Source organism: Apium graveolens, chromosome 10 (assembly GCF_009905375.1).
Source record: "Apium graveolens cultivar Ventura chromosome 10, ASM990537v1, whole genome shotgun sequence".
NCBI classification, from domain to species: domain Eukaryota; kingdom Viridiplantae; phylum Streptophyta; class Magnoliopsida; order Apiales; family Apiaceae; genus Apium; species Apium graveolens.
Window position 1 is genome coordinate 166653681 of NC_133656.1, and position 14070 is coordinate 166667750.

Below are 14070 nucleotides of genomic sequence, written 5' to 3' on the forward strand. Positions count from 1 at the left end.
ATAACACATTTATTCGACCCGTGCGTTACCACAATTAACATTTTTTTAAAAGACACGTATTCTAGTTTACATACACAAAATAATAGGATGTGATTGTCATAATATTAAGTTTTCCTTTTTATACAAATAAGTTACTGAATAACCTAATCAGAAAATAAAATACTATTAGTAAAGAAAACACTTAATTAACTTCCATAAATTTATTAATTTATTAATTATCAATCAGAGTTAATCGTTGAAGATATCGTTCATAAATTAGTCAAATAATCAAAATTTTGTCAAAATTTAGTTGAAACTCAAAATAATTAACCTTATAGAATGAAGGTAGTTGTAATTTAACTTCAAAAATTAAAAATTACAAAAATATAATATTCCCATTAAAACATAACAAATACTTCCATTTCTAATAATTGAATATTAATCCAAGGTTAGTAATACTTGAGCTGCTTTTGATTGTGGAGATCACAAACTAAAATTAATCTCATGTCCCCACAATTCCACGTGTCATCCACGTGTCACCTAACAACTCAACCACTCACCCCTGCACGCGTGTTCAATTTCCAACCTTCCAGAAACTTCTCCAAACTCCTGGCTACAAACACTCCACCCATCCAGCGGCTAACGTTCCGCCACGTGTCTTTTCACCACGTCACCATCCGACGTGGCAGCCCCCTTAGGTCAAAAAATGATACGCCCAGTACTAAAAAGCAGTGAACTCATTTTCTCCCCTTTTTCTACTCTAAATAGCAACAAACTAACTAGTAACATACATATACACACAGACTTGTTGTATCTATAGGTTGTAACTTGTATGTATAGATGGATGTTAATGGAGATGAAGTAGTTGAAATTGAAGAAGAGAGGAGAAATAATATGGTGTTTATGTGGGGATACTTGCCCGGAGCTTTGCCGGCGAGGTCGCCGTTGTTGTCGCCGGTGGAAGTTGCGTTGCCGCCGGCGAGTGGCGCCGGAAGTAAGTGGAAGGATGTTTGTGGCGGTGGTTGTGGATTTGCTATGGCTCTTTCAGGTTTAGATCTTTATTTTGTTTGTTTTGTGTGTATAGGTTTTGGATAATTGAATTAATTGAGCTACTTGAGGTTGTGTATTGATGTTTTGGTGGTTAATTGATGTTTAGGGTTTAGTAGATTGAAAAAGTTTGGATTTTTTATTGAGGAAATTGAAAAAGTTTGGATTTTTATTTAGTAGAAATTGAAAAAATTGAATTTTGGGGTGTTTTAAGTTGATTGAGTTTGATTAGTCAATGTTAGCACCTCGACATTGTAGATGAAAATGTTTACAATTAAAGTCGAGCCGAGTCGGTTCATCTTCGTTTCGTTTTTTTTTTAGAATTTAGATGTATGAATTAGTAATTGTGTTCACGGTTTTTTACTTTTTTATATATGCTAAATGTGAAATTAGTATCTTTTGTAGTGTTGGAGTAAGCCCTTTGGGAATTTTTCAAAGTGCTGTATGTCTCCTCTCTATTGGACCAGTGTTTGTTAGTTTTAGTTATTGAAATTGGCAATTGAATAGAAGCATAAAAAAATAAACTAAGGGCGAAAGTAATTTTACTGATGTCTATTCTTGATTGCGCTATTGAGGGACTCTAGTTGATTACAACTGTAACCTGTGTTGTTTAGGGTGAAGGGTTAGTATTTTGTTGTGTGTTTATGGTTTTTTTGTTTGTGGAATTAGATTCTGGGAAGCTTATTACATGGGGTTCGACTGATGATCTAGGTCAAAGCTACGTGACATCAGGGAAGCATGGGGTAATTCAACTAGTTGTTTCTTTGTTGTAGTAGTTTTTATAACAATAATTTTGCTAGGAATGACTTAAAACTATTGTATTTTAACTGTTAAGGAAACACCAGAGCCTTTTCCTCTACCCATTGAAGCTTCAATAGCGAAAGCTGCTGCAGGGTGGGCACATTGTGTCTCCGCTACAGGTACCACTATTTTAATTACTCATTTTAACATTTCCTTCTCCTTGAATTTTAGGAAGATTAATTGTGGGAACAAGTGCATTGGCTACCAAATTTTAGGTGCTAGAAAGCTATTTCTCGAATTGGAGTCTGAGAATTATGGTATGACTGTATGAGTAGGATTGTAAATGAACCTGATTTGAGTCTGAAAAGTACCGAACTTAAGTTTGGGCTAAAAGATTATAGTTGTTGGTCCTTGCTGAGTTCAATTTAAAATTCAAATAATACGATTTAGTTTGCTAAATTTGAATTTGAGCATTTTCATATCTATCAGCAAGATATGTGAGAGATCTTGTATCTCACTTTTACTCTCTCTGCTCGCTAAGCGCAAAATCACCATTGTTAGAGGTGACCACTAATTGTGGGAAAACAGGCCAATATTTGCTGCATGTGTAATAATCCCTGTATAATATATCTAGTCACGCACAATCAAGTGTATTTCTTTAATAAGAATTGAAGAGAGTTTGAGCTGGAACATCATATACAGAATCTGGCGAAGTATATACGTGGGGATGGAAAGAGTGCGTGCCCTCTGGTAAGGTAATTGAAGATCCAACAGTGGGTTCTCGCCTAGACAAAGATGTAGCTGAGCAGCAGGGTTCACTATTGACTGAACAAGGTGATTGACTAATTAGATTGTATCAATGTTAAACTATCAAAAGATGGTTCTATATATTTTTAGAGTTCTAATAACTTATTCTGCTATAGTGAGTCCTCGATCCCAGCCTTCAAAATCAAGTGGTGGGCCAGCTTCTGCAGGTGGAGAAGAAAGCGCAAACGCAAAGCGAAGAAGAGTTTCATCTGCTAAACAAGCAGCTGAAAGTTCATCAGCTGCTGATGAACCATTATCAGCATTACCTTGTTTGGTAACACTAAGTCCTGGAGTAAGGATTGCTACCGTTGCTGCTGGTGGACGTCATACATTAGCTTTATCAGGTAATCTGGTGCCCTAGATCCCCTATTTAGCTCGTAAAAATCTTATTCCTTGTCATTTTAGCATTACCGATCAAGGAAATCAGTCTGCGGGCTTTACGCTAAATTTCTTCAAAGTTTTCCTCAAGTTCAGATGTTGGACAAGTTTGGGGCTGGGGATATGGAGGCGAGGGACAGCTGGGTCTGGGGTCCAGAATACGTATGGTATCATCTCCGCATCCCGTGCCTTGTATTGACTCTTCCCCACTAGGAAAAGATAGATCTGCAATCACCTCTCGAGCAAGCGCGAGTTCTGAGACAGAAGGTTGTAGAGTTCCCGGAAGTTATGTGAGGGGAATTGCTTGTGGAGGACGGCACAGTGCAGTTATCACTGGTAATTTTTCCTGTCAATCTATTTATAAGGGATCAAAATTTGAGCATGACAATATGTAATATTCATATTCACGTGACTTGTAAGAAAACATGTACATCTGACAAATATTGATACTCTCAGTTACAACCTCGTTAAGTTTTTTCGTCATGTTTTATTATATATAATAGTATCATCTGCGTGTGTAGATGCTGGAGCAGTACTTGCTTTTGGATGGGGACTTTACGGACAGGTAAGGGTCGTTATGTGTTTACATGCATCAACTTTGATTGGTTTTATCATTTATGCTTTCCTTATTTTTTTAACTAGATGAATTAATGTTTAATCTAAAATGCTTATTATATATACATAATTGGGAGGACCTGAGTAAGATTTGCACCATACTATGGTGCTGATTAGTTTATAGTACCAACTTGACTAGCAGCAGTAAATAAGGTTGTGATCTCTTGAAATTCTCAAGATATTTTTAGTAAAAGATCGAGGATTGGTGCCACTCCCATGGCCAAGGGCAATGGGTTCAAGCCCCATTGCTCGGTGTTTAAAATAATATGGAATACCCAAAAAGATTTATGCCAAGTATGCAGGAGGTAAAGAATTTGTATAATAACAATTTTATGTACAAAACACCTTGAGGTTGTACAAGCATTAAGTATATTATAATATTGGAAAAGGGCAAAATAAGTTTGAGTCAAATAAATTTCTCAACCTTTAAACTTAATGCTATAGTTCTGTCCTGGATGTAAGATTAAATGGATATTAGGGATAATAAAATGTCTGATGTATGGCGATAGCTTGGCCCTGTATAATAGTGCGATTAGGTAGAAAAAGTCTTAGTGAAGTTAGAGAATACCGCGAACAAATTTCAATTGCTAAAAATGATGTTCTATTCCATGCTGACTAAAAATTAGCAGATTGCAAAGTGTTGCATGTAAAAATATAGTATGTCGTGTATATCTAGTGCTACAATTTTTTTTTATTCTGAAAGCTGAGCAAGATAATTTTGTTATATATAATCAGAATTTGCCGAAGTAAAAATGATTGGAAGAAAGGAGTCGAAACAAGTAAATTCTTAGCCTTTATTAAGTTCTTGCATACCACCTAGCTATCAGATGAGCTATAGTATTCCCAGCTCACTAACATGACGAACATCATAAGAACCAATGTTGTGCCTTCGTTTCTGATTATATATGCATTAATCAGAAAAGCGCACGTGTTTGGCTCCTTACTCATAAGGGGCTTATCCCTTACAAGCCCGTAAGAGCTTATCTACGAGTGTTTGTCGACCCAACTTATAAGTACAACTTATAACTTATAACTTATAACTTATAACTTATAAGTTGATAAGTTGAAAGTTGATAACGACGTACTTCTTTCCAACTTATTTAACTTTTTCTTTTTTTATTAATTTTAATATCCAACATATATGTTTTAAGTATTTTTCTTAAAATTCATGAATTAAGATAATCGTACTTAATACTTATTTATTTTCATTTAATTAAAAATTTCACCAACTTATAACTTATAAGTAAATTTATCCAAACACTTATATTACTTATAAGTATTCTTCTACTTACCATTTATATTGCACTTATTCATTTTAAGTCACAGGTCACTGTTCTGTAGTCATTTGTATTTTCGTTAAATACGCAGGGGACTGACTGTGGCCTACATTGTTAGATTATGAATTATTTGATGCGTTTGTACTGAAATTGCTAACATATATACTAATTTCATTGCTATGGTAATATAAAAAAACTCAAGTGAGTTTTATTTTAATAATATGGTGGGACTTGGGAGCGGTACCTATTAATATATTTAAAAACTATGATGTTTACTAATTATATGCTCCAATAATAATTTTCTTACCATAATTACCCATACTTTGATGTATTTTTCTTGCATACTGATAATCTGATATCATGGATATATAATTTATGTGTTTCGAAAATAGAACCCTGAGTTTAAACAATTACTATGGAGCTTATTTATCAACAAGTAACAACACTCAGTCTTCACTGAAGGGGTATGAAAAAGACCAGGATGAGTACACTATCTTCAGTCTAAATCAATAGTCCCTAGTTCGCTATTCCAGTTATGTTTTGACTTATGGTGTTTAATTTTTTAGTTCTTTAAACATAGTGAGGAACTTCACCAATTGAGCAATGTGCACCCTCTCCTTCCAGTGGAAGGCAGAGGTTGGAGGTTTGAATCTTGGGTTAGAGAGGATGTCTGTGTGAGTCGGATTTTAAAAGATGTGTTGCAAGACTATGAAAAAATTAAAAACTTCTTCATGCATATGTTATGTTGTCCAAAGTTTTATGCCAATAGACACAAGTGGCCCATAGAATTTGTGTTGTTTGCTATGATTATCCTTAAAATGAAGTACTGGTAAAGGTCGATCATTAATATTCGTATGCAACAGCTCATGTCCCATCTGTTCTAATTGTTATAGATGGATCTGGCTTGGTGTTAATGCATCAAGTTGGCAGTTATCATTTGACGCTACTTTAGATTCGTCTACCCTCACCTCGGTGAGCGTTTTGACGTGTTCATACCAGCTATTAATCACTCTGCACTATCACGGTGTAGGTAAGGTACAAATGATGGAAGATATTGGAGAGTAGATGTTCAAGATGAGGTTCACTCTGAAAAAAGGAATATCTGAATCTATTCTTCATTGTGCTTAGTTTCACTTTTTTGTCTATTTTGATTTTGGATAGATTGATGTCCTGCACTTTGTCATATTCAAGATTTTTCAATTGTGATTGGTGATGTTTAATGTAGTGTGGGCAAGGAAGTACAGATGATGAGCTAAGCCCTACTTGTGTCTCTTCCTTGTTGGGTATCCCGATAGCGAGTGTTGCTGCTGGACTCTGGCACACTGTCTGCATTTCCGTTGATGGGGATGTATATTCTTTTGGTGGTAATCAGTTTGGACAGCTGGGAACTGGTTCCGATCAGGCCGAGGTACATTATTATATCCCGGCATCTTTATTCTGAGTAATTGTGAATTTGTGATTGAATTAACTAATATTTTGGGGTTACAAGTCAATGTAATTCTTCCAACTTGTTTCTGTTGCACAAACTTTTGAGATGATCAGAAGATTTCTTAGTTTAAGCTTTTGCATTCTCATGTGACATGGAGCTCGATCCTTAACACTTTTAAAACAGAAAGTTGTCTTCATGATTTTTTGATATTTTGAAAAAAATGTGCTCCGTGATCTTATTTTTCCTTGCGAGGGTGATGAATGATAATTGTCAATATATATATATATATTGTTGTTATGTTTTCTGTGTGAGAGGTTGAAGGTTTCTAACTAGCTTAAATGTTATAGATTTTGCCGAGGCTTCTTGATGCTCCAAGTTTTGAGAATATGCGTGCACAAATAGTATCTTGTGGGGCACGTCACTCTGCTGTTGTTACAGGTATGCCTCGCCTGCTATTATGTTGAAGTTCAGTCTCTTACTGAACATAGCGACCTGCAACACAAACATGTAACGAATAGCGGTGTGTACATGCCCTCACCCGTGGTACTTCATCACAGTCTAAACTCCTTGTAACTTTTTTTAAAAAAAAAAATCAAGCCCATTAGTGGTACTTCATTCAGATGATATGACAATGGACTTCTATAATACGTCGAATGCTCTTGATACCCACAAGTGGCAGCAGAGTGCTTTAACCTGGTTTCTAGGCAGGCTATGTAATGTAGATTTCTTGTTTGTGTTTTATTTTATATTTAATCAGTAATGTTTCTTTTCATGATTCATTTTATGTGTTTTCTAATATTGTGGTCCATTTTTAGGAGTAATTATGTAATTACACCATTAGATCTCTGATTCTGAAGTTTCAAAACTTTGACATTATACCAACTTATCTTTTGTTTATTGATTTCTTAAGAAGGAAACATAGCAATTAATCTTTCTGCTTGAGGCAATCAAAAGTTACTTAATAACCGAGATTAAAATATTTTGAAAATCTTGGTTCCCTGTGTTATCTTGTTTTATATTATCACTCTCAAAAGGAGAGAGCAGCAGCACAAATAATCTCAATGCATGGTTTGTGTTAAAATATATATTCTGCAGTAGATTTTAATGTTTGTATCATCCGCCCGACTAACGCTTGCATTTCTATTGTAGACGACGCGAAGGTGTTTTGCTGGGGATGGAACAAGTATGGACAGGTAAATTTGTGAACCTTGAGAGAGTATTTTTTTTTTTTGACGAAAGCTGAGATTTTATAAATTATTCAAATCCATCTCAATACAAGAATTAACCGAGACCGGGATAGTATCCCTATTAAAACTACGATCTGGGTAACTATATGATTCCCTAGCCAGTTGATGGGCAACCATATTGGCAGACCGTTTAACATGATACAAAGACACTTTGTTTAAACGTCGTAGTTGACTCCGGCATACCGAAATCACACTACCGAAATCACACTACCGAACTGAGACCGCATCGGTGTTTTACTCCTGATGGCCTGCACCACTACCAGGCAGTCCGACACCACCGTGCATTCCTTCCAATGCATCTCATCAATCCAACTTAACGCTTCCTTGATAGCCATAGCCTCCGCTAGAACTGGAGAGACAGACTGAGCTCTTATGGACGATAGACTTTGCTTGGATGAGTACTCCATTTGAATCTCGAGCTATCAAACCAAAACCCACCGCATCTTTATCTTCAAAAACAGCCGCGTCAGCTGATATCTTTACTGAATTATGTTGAGGATTGACCCAAATACAAGCTCCGTCTCCTTCAAATGCCGGCCGGAGAAGAGCCGAGGTTGATCTGTTTTGGGCTAGCGACCATTGTGAAAGATACTGCTTAGCTGTTGCTACTGTTTTATAGACTGATGCATGCCTCTGGTTCCAAACCAAATCATTGCGATTTCGCCAAAGTGCCCAGCATATAGTGCTGATCTCTGCTTGCTTTTTGGCATCTGCAACACTCATAACAATTTCCAGCCATGACTTAAAATCCGAGCACAATCCGACCTGAGTATCAACATTAGTGAGAGACCAACATAGGCGAGCATAAGAGCAGTGCACCAGGCTGTGAAGAATTGATTCATTATCTTCATGACAAACAGGGCATATTGCATTAACCTGGACTCTTTTTAGTTGCAGTTGGCTGAGAGTTGGTAAGCAATTTGATAGGGCTCGCCAGACCACGTTAATAGCCTTCGGAGGTGCCTTTATTTTCCAGATCTTAGACCAAATACTGTCTTTATCATCAGGATGCCACGCTCCCTTATTTTGCTGAATCCATTTATACGCGCTTTTGACCGAATATTGCCCCGAAACCTCATACTTCTAGTAAAGCACATCCTCACCGCCGTTGTCATTAAGCACAGTATCTAAGATTGCATCCTGGTCCCTTTCGTTGAAGATGTCTTTTAAGATATCCAGATCCCATTCCCTCTTATCAACATGCCACAGAGAGTCTATAGTTTTTCCTACTATAGATTGAGAAACGGTGGTAATATAAGGATTAGTATTATCCGAAAGCCATGGTTGCCCCAATATGCTGATACCTGTTCCCGCTCCAATCTTCCATTTAACCCCGTTTACAATCAAATTTTTTGCTTCATAGATACTACGCCAAATAAAACTTGGATTATGACCCAATTCTGAATTTAGGAAATCACTGTTTGCGAAGTACCTAGCTTTATAAACCCTTGTAACAAGGCTGTTTGGATTAGTTGCAAGTCTCCAACCTTGCTTGCCAAGCATGGCAATGTTGAAGTCACGAAAGTCGCGAAAACCCATGCCTCCTGAAGACTTGTGCCTTGTCATTCTCTCCCAACACATCCAGTTTAACCGAGAATTACTGTTCTGCGAAGTCTTCCACCAATAGCTGGCTAGAGTTTTTTCGATATGCTTTGTGATGTCCTGAGGGAGTAGAAACACACTCATTGTGTATGTGGGTAAAGCCTGAACCGCTGTTTTAATGAGCACCTCTTTACCAGACCTTGAGATACATTTTCCATTCCACTTGTTAACCTGAGAACAAACCCTGTCCTTCAAGTACCCAAGAATAGCTGATTTATTCCTTCCCAACATGTTAGGCAAACCCAAATAAGTACTGTTCACGTTAGCTTCTCCCATTTGCAGCACTTGGCATACTGACCTCCTGTTATATTCTATAACATTCGTGCTGAAAAAAACAGAAGATTTCTCCCTGTTGATTTTCTGACCAGATGCCCTCTCATAGACGTTTAGCAGTTCAATCACCCTGTCTGACTCTGTAGTATCTGCTTTGCAATAAAAGTACGAGTCATCAGCGAAAAGCATGTGAGAAATAATAGGGGCGTTACGACAAACCTTGATACCATGTAACCATTGCCTAGCCTCATATTTTCTGATTAAAGATGATAAGCCCTCTGCGCAGATTATGAACAGATAAGGGGATAGAGGGTCCCCTTGTCTGATACCTTTCGTAGGAATAATTGGCCCCATCTCATGTTCACCGTGCATAGTCGAGTATGAAACAGTAGTGACACACTGCATAACTAGATGAACCCACCAGTCATTGAACCCCACCTTACGCAACATTGTTTCAAGAAAATTCCATTCAATCCGGTCATATGCCTTGCTCATATCGAGCTTCAACGCCATATATCCATCTTTGCCATATTTTTTTTGATTAAGGTAATGCATGACCTCATAAGAGATCATTATGTTGTCCGAAATGAGACGACCCGGGATAAATGCACTTTGTGTGTCTGACACCACTAAATCCAGGACCTCCTTCATCCGGTTTGCTAGTACCTTCGTAATTATTTTGATCCACACGTTACAAAGTGCGATAGAACGAAGATCCCCCACCATGGTTGGGTTTTTCTTTTTCGGCAGCAATACTAAGTTTGTGGCATTCAACCCATTTAAAATTTCACCCGTACGAAAGAAATCTCTTGTCATTTGAATGACATCTCCCCCCACTACCTTCCAATGTTTTTGGAAAAAAGCCGGTGTCATGCCATCAGGCCCCGGGGCTTTGTCCGGATGCATCTGAAAGATTGTTGACTTGACTTCTACATCTGAGATTTCCTTCATGAGGTCCATGTTCTGAGCACTAGAAAGGCGTGGATGCATACAATTGGTGACCTCGTCAACATTGGCTTGATCAGATTTAAACAGGTCTTGATAATAATTCACGATTAGTGACTGCAGTCCCTGCTGCCAGTCCACCCAGTTTCCATTATCATTTTTCAACCTGTGAATTCTGTTTGTGCGACGTCTGGCAGTACAAGACGAGTGGAAGTACCTCGTGTTTTTGTCACCAGATTGGAGCCATAGTTGCTTCGATCGTTGCCTCCAGAATATCTCTCGCTGGTCTAGAATTAAATGGAGTTGGTTCTTGGCGTCATTGTAACTTTGAACAACATGATCATCCCTGCCATTACGATATAGTTTCATTTGAGCTTTACATTCCTTTAGTCTTTTGCTGAAACAACCTGTTACCTCTCTTCCCCAAATTTCTAGCTTTTCCCCACATTGTTGAACCTTATGAGTGATTCTGTCATCTTTATTGAAGTCCCAATTATCCTTTACAATCTGAAGACACAACGGCTCCGACAACCATGCATTTTCAAAGCGAAAGCGCTTTTTTCTACGCACCGACTCAATCAGTTTAGGATCCAGGAATATTGGGCTATGATCAGAAGGGGAGCCATCAATCGTATATAGCTTCGACATAGGGAAAAGATCCAGCCAATCAGGCGATACCAGTGCTCTGTCTAGACGAATCTCCAACCAGTTATCAGTGTTACGACCTCTTTCCCACGTAAATGGATGGCCATGTAGCTCCATATCTTGCAGTCCAGTGTCTAAAAGGACGTTGTTAAAGCCATCGATTAACTTTTGCGGATATGCAGCACCACCCCTTTTGTCTAGCTGAGAAACTATGTTATTAAGATCTCCAATTGTACACCAAGGCAGGTTTGAATCCCTTGTAAGATGTCTAAGAAGATCCCAGGTCCTGCGTCTCAAGCTTCTGTTTGGCTCTCCATAGAACCCTGTTAATCTCCAAGTTGGCAGGTCTCTAATTGTAAGTTCCACATCAATATGATTTTGCGAGAGGCTCAGTAACTTAGCTTGGTCAGAATCTCTCCACAGCAAAGCTAGTACCCCACTTCTACCTGGGGTACTTCTACCTTGAGGTTCAACCACTATCATGCGTTGAAACTGAATTTTCAGCCTGATTTTTTCCATCTGCACCTTGTTACTTAGGGTTTCACATAAAAAGACAACATCGGGTCTTTCTTGACGGATCAAGTCTTTAAGGAACTGAAGCTTCCAGGGAGACCCCATCCCCTGGCAGTTCCAACTAATAGTACTCATGAGGAATGGCGGGCTTGCCATGCAGCACCCGCCAGTTGCGCGTTTTTTTGGTTCTGGATATTTTCCTCCCGTGGGCTCATTATTACTTCTCTGCTATTGTTGGCTTCCTCATTGGGCCCGTTATCTTGGTCCATTCTTCTTTTTTTCGTGTCTATGATGTGTAATTCACTATTTTCCACCTCATCAGTAATTTCAAAATCTTGAGCAATATTTTCCTGGAAGTTTGTCAACAGATGATTGGGTTTGTTAAGTATCCCCCCTGTATCGCCTTTACTTCCTCCTGTATTCATTATCGTAATTTGTTTGTCCCCCATTAGTGTTATCCCTGATTTTTCTCCCTTCCTTATCTCTTTAGCTACAATCTCGGAAACAGGATCCTCACTGGCCTCTGCCGTGTTTCTGACCGGAGTTGCACCTCCCATTCTCAACCATTTGCTTCCCATAGTGTGACTACGTCTTCTGGGATCAGCGCGCATCCAAGAACCGTAAGGTTTTTCAATTTGGTCTGTCGGTGTATCAAATAAACGAGCACAAAACTTTTCACCATGCCCCACCCTACCGCAGATGAAGCAGAAGGTCGGAATACCTTCGTATTTGAAATTGACCCAACACCAGTTAGCAGCATTTTTCCTCAACTTCATCCTTCGTTTTAATGGACCCTCTAGTGAGATTGTTACTCTGATCCTTAGGTATTCCCTCCACACCCCAACAAAGTTGTTTGCATCAGATTCAAGAAAGGTACCCACATAATCTCCTATATCTTTCACCACTCTCAGCGACATAAAACCTGTCTCCATATCGTGAAGTTGCACCCAGACATCGAGTTTGTTTATTGCTATTGTTTTCGGATTCTCACCGTCTTTCAGCCTTTCGAAAATTAAATGAAACCTCCCAAACGTCCACCCTTTTGATGTCTATGTCGTGGTAGAACTGAAACAAAAATCGATTGGGTTCGAGTTGTTTAACGTACATTCCTCTGCCCGGCCTCCATAATGATGCCATCTTATGTTGCATGGCTTGAAAATCGATTGGAGAGTTAGTAAGAAAGCGTCCAACAAGACACCATCTCGTGTCTATTTCACTCAGGTCCTCTGCGTTTTCCTCATACGTGATGCCCCCCTGCTTCGAGACTAATCATAGCAAAACTTTCTTCCATTGCCTTTAAATTATCCTTTTCTGTAGCCATAGTTTAGAAATACTGAATCCAGAGACGAAAAAAAGATTACTGTAAAAAAGAGATACGAATGAAATGAGAGATGACTAAAGACGAGAGAAACATTCACACCATGCCATAAGGCAAGACTCTTATAATCATGCTGTACAGTACGGGGACAAAGCTATATTCTTTGCTGTTACAAAAATTTAATTTTTAACCTTGAGAGAGTATTTAGTTATTACTATTTTGTTTCTCAAACAAGTGTTTAGTATGTGTGTACCCTTATAACTTGTCAAATGTGTAAGTTCTGTGCAAGAAAGCGGTGTTATCCTTTTTCTTACAACATTCATTTCTTGAAGCAGCTTGGTTTGGGTGATGTAATAGACCGCAACATTCCTTCTGAGGTACCATTGGATGGTCGTGTTCCAAAGAATATATCATGTGGTTGGTGGCACACTCTTCTCCTAGCTGAAGCTCCCACTTGAGTATTTCATCTAGCCTGACAGATCGGGGCAGTTTTGTTAGGTTAGATTAGCAAGACTAATTTATTGATGTGACATTCATGTAGATTATGCATCTTTAGTACACATACATTCTGTACATATAATAGTTGGTTATAGATTCATGCATTATGTATGGCCAAGCATGTAGCTTTATTCTTTCTTGTTGAAGTCAAGACGGTGATGGTTATGCGGTGTTATGTATGCGTTTTAGGCCGACAAGATGACTTTCCTACCAGTGCATGCTTGCATGCTAACTTAGGCCTTACCTATATGTTTGTTCTGGAAACGCCACGGAATTATAATACAAAGGACTAGTCTTTCTGAGTTTTTATAAGAATCAAGTTATACTCTGGTCAGAATGCATGGAAAAATATGCAGCATCATTAACTTGGTGATATAAAGTTACTAGCTATTTTTAAGCCTAAATGTGTTGGAAAACTGCCTTTATAAGATCGCTCTCGGCATAGCCAGACCAGTCCATGTGTAAGAATCAAATTGTTGTATCGGTAACCAAGTCGTCGAGTCGTCGAAGTGCCAGCGCGGAATGAGGAGTAACATTGTTATTGATGCTGAGCTTTAGTAACATACTTATACTTCTGAATTCTGATATATATGCTGTGAACAAACAATAAATATTGTACCATGTTTGTTTCCTTCCAATCTTGTTCACCAAAAGTAGACTGTTTTGAATTCTCAACTCTATTTTCTACTTAATTACGTATTCGTATTTAATTTTTACTTATTTGAAGTGAAGTCCTCGAAGCAAGTTTATTGTCTC

General features: G+C 38.2%; 1 protein-coding gene across 1 annotated transcript; it reads left to right on the forward strand.

The window, feature by feature from the left end:
- The first annotated feature begins 712 nt into the window (after positions 1 to 712).
- Positions 713 to 13616, forward strand: LOC141690035 (uncharacterized). The gene is made up of 11 exons (XM_074494610.1): positions 713 to 1027; positions 1696 to 1769; positions 1862 to 1946; positions 2470 to 2601; positions 2691 to 2918; positions 3049 to 3288; positions 3474 to 3517; positions 6070 to 6252; positions 6621 to 6711; positions 7423 to 7466; positions 13152 to 13616. The coding sequence occupies exons 1-11, from the start codon at positions 820 to 822 to the stop codon at positions 13272 to 13274; spliced, it is 1452 nt and encodes a 483-aa protein (XP_074350711.1). The 5' UTR covers positions 713 to 819; the 3' UTR covers positions 13275 to 13616.
- Positions 13617 to 14070: the final 454 nt, after the last annotated feature.